General features: G+C 55.8%; 1 protein-coding gene across 3 annotated transcripts in view; it reads right to left on the bottom strand.

Moving 5' to 3' along the window:
- Positions 1 to 2,425, bottom strand: part of LOC105504878 (killer cell immunoglobulin-like receptor 3DL3) — a 58,441-nt gene that overhangs the window by 14,516 nt on the left and 41,500 nt on the right. Inside the window, exon 1 of one of the 3 annotated variants that reach the window (XM_011932499.1) lies at positions 424 to 427. The exons of the other annotated variants lie outside the window; for them this stretch is intronic. Coding sequence (XP_011787889.1) covers positions 424 to 427 — 4 coding nt within the window. Of the gene's footprint in view, positions 1 to 423; positions 428 to 2,425 lie in introns of those variants that run through there. 3 annotated transcript variants of the gene reach the window in all.

Here is a 2,425-nt window from a genome sequence, read left to right on the forward strand (position 1 = left end):
CCCCATCAGAAGATTTGGAATGTCAGGGTCATGGCTGTGGTTTCCCCACCTCTTCTGGTAGAATGACAGCAGCCACACTGCAGCCCTGACCGTCATGGAAACACTGGAGGGTGTGAGTTACACCTTTGTGCTCAGAGGACCTGCTGTTCCTAGCACTGCTTCCCTCCCTCCCTCAGTCGCTGACACCACTTCCTCCCTGCACACCTCAGCTTGGAGCACCCCAAGCTCACCCCAGTCTTCACAGAGCTTGACTCAGCCAAGGGTAAGAAAGGCCAGAGAGGATGAGGTCAGAAGTGTGAGCCGAGCACCCCAGGTTCCCCCCTTCTTAGTTTATGAGAGACTGTCCGACAGGACTTCACTCTTGTTTCAGGTAAATCCTCTTAGGTGGGGAGATGATACCCTAAGGTTTAGGGAAGGACTCACCCATGTGTGGACAGGCCCTCTGGACCAGGAAGAACCCTGAAAAGAAAGATCAGGTTTGGAGTGGAGATAGGGTTCTCCCCAGGCGCCTATCTCCACCCTAGGCCCATATCTCTACCCCAGGCCCATATCTCCACTCTAGGCTCATATCACAATTCCCGGCCCATGTCTCCATTCCAGGCCCATATCTCCACTCCAGTCTCATATCTCTACTCCAGTCTCATATCTCTACTCCAAGACCATATCTCCACTCCAGGCTCCTATCTCCACTCCAGGCCCAGATCTCCTCCCCAGGCCCATATCTCCACTCCAGGCCCATGTCTCCATGCCAGGCCCATATCTCCACTACATGCTCATATCTCCACTCCAGGATCCTATCTCCACCCCAGGCCCATATCTCCACTCCAGGCCCATATCTCCACTCCAGGCCCATATCTCCAACCCAGGCCCATATCTCCATGCCAGGCCCATATCTCCACTCCAAGCCTGTATCTCCACTCCATGCTCATATCTCCACTCCAGGATCCTATCTGTATTCCAGGTTCATGTCTCTACTCCATGCCCAAATCTCCACTCCAGGCCTGTGTCTCCATGCCAGGTCCGTATCTCCACTTCAGGCCCATATCTCCTCCTCCAGGCCCAGATCTCCACTCCAGGCCCATCCCTCCTTGCCAAGCCCATGTCTCTATCCCAGGCACATATCTCCAACCCAGGCCCATATCTCTACCCCAGGCCCATATCCCGACTCCAGGCCCAGATCTCCACTCCAGGATCATATCTCGACTCCGGGATCCTATCTCCACCCCAGGTCCATATCTCCACTCCAGGCCCAGATCTCCACTCCAGGCCCAGATCTCAACTCCAGGCTCCTATCTCCACCCCAGGCCCAGATCTCCACTCCAGAACTGTATCTCCACTCCAGGCCCATTCCTCCATGCCAGGCCCATATCTCCACTCCAGGCCCAGATCTCCACTCCAGACCGGTATCTCCATGCCAGACCCATATCTCAAATCCAGACTTAGATCTCCACCCCAGGCCCGTATCTCCACCCCAGGCCCATATCTCCACTCCAGGCCCATATCTCCACTCCAGGCCCATATCTCCACTCCAGACCCATATCTCCACTCCAGACCCATATCTCCACTCCAGGCTCGTATCTCCACTCCAGGCCCATATCTCCACTCCAGACCTGTATCTCCACTCCAGGCCCTTATCTCCACTCCAGGCCCAGATCTCCACTCCAGGCCCAGATCTCCACTCCAGGATCATATCTCTACTCCAGGATCATATCTCAACTCCAGGCCCATATCTCCACCCCAGACCCAGATCTCCACCCCAGGCCCATATCTCCACCCCAGGCCCATATCTCCACTCCAGACCTGTATCTCCACTCCAGGCCCGTATCGCCACTCCAGGTCCAGATCTCCACTCCAGGCCCAGATCTCCACTCCAGGATCATATCTCCACTCCAGGATCATATCTCAACTCCAGGCCCATATCTCCACTCCAGACCCAGGTCTCCACTCCAGGCCCAGATCTCCACCCCAGGCCCAGATCTCCACTCCAGGCCCATATCTCCTCTCCATGCTCATATCTCCACTCCAGGATCCTATCTCCAATCCAGGCCCATATCTCCACTCCAGTCTCATATCTCTACTCCAGGACCATATCTCCACTCCAGGCTCCTATCTCCACTCCAGGCCCAGATCTCCTCCCCAGGCCCATATCTCCACTGCAGGCCTGTATGTCCACTCCAGGCCCATATCTCCACTCCATGCTCATATCTCCATTCCAGGATCCTATCTCCACCCCAGGCCCATATCTCCACTCCAGACCTGTATCTCCACTCCAGGCCCGTATCTCCACTCCAGGTCCAGATCTCCATTCCAGGCCCAGATCTCCACTCCACGATCATATCTCCAATCCAGGATCATATCTCAACTCCAGGCCCATATCTCCACTCCAGGCCCAGATCTCCACCCCAGGCCCAGATCTCCACTCCAG

This window comes from Colobus angolensis, unplaced genomic scaffold (genome assembly GCF_000951035.1).
Source record: "Colobus angolensis palliatus isolate OR3802 unplaced genomic scaffold, Cang.pa_1.0 Scaffold96, whole genome shotgun sequence".
Lineage (NCBI taxonomy): Eukaryota > Metazoa > Chordata > Mammalia > Primates > Cercopithecidae > Colobus > Colobus angolensis.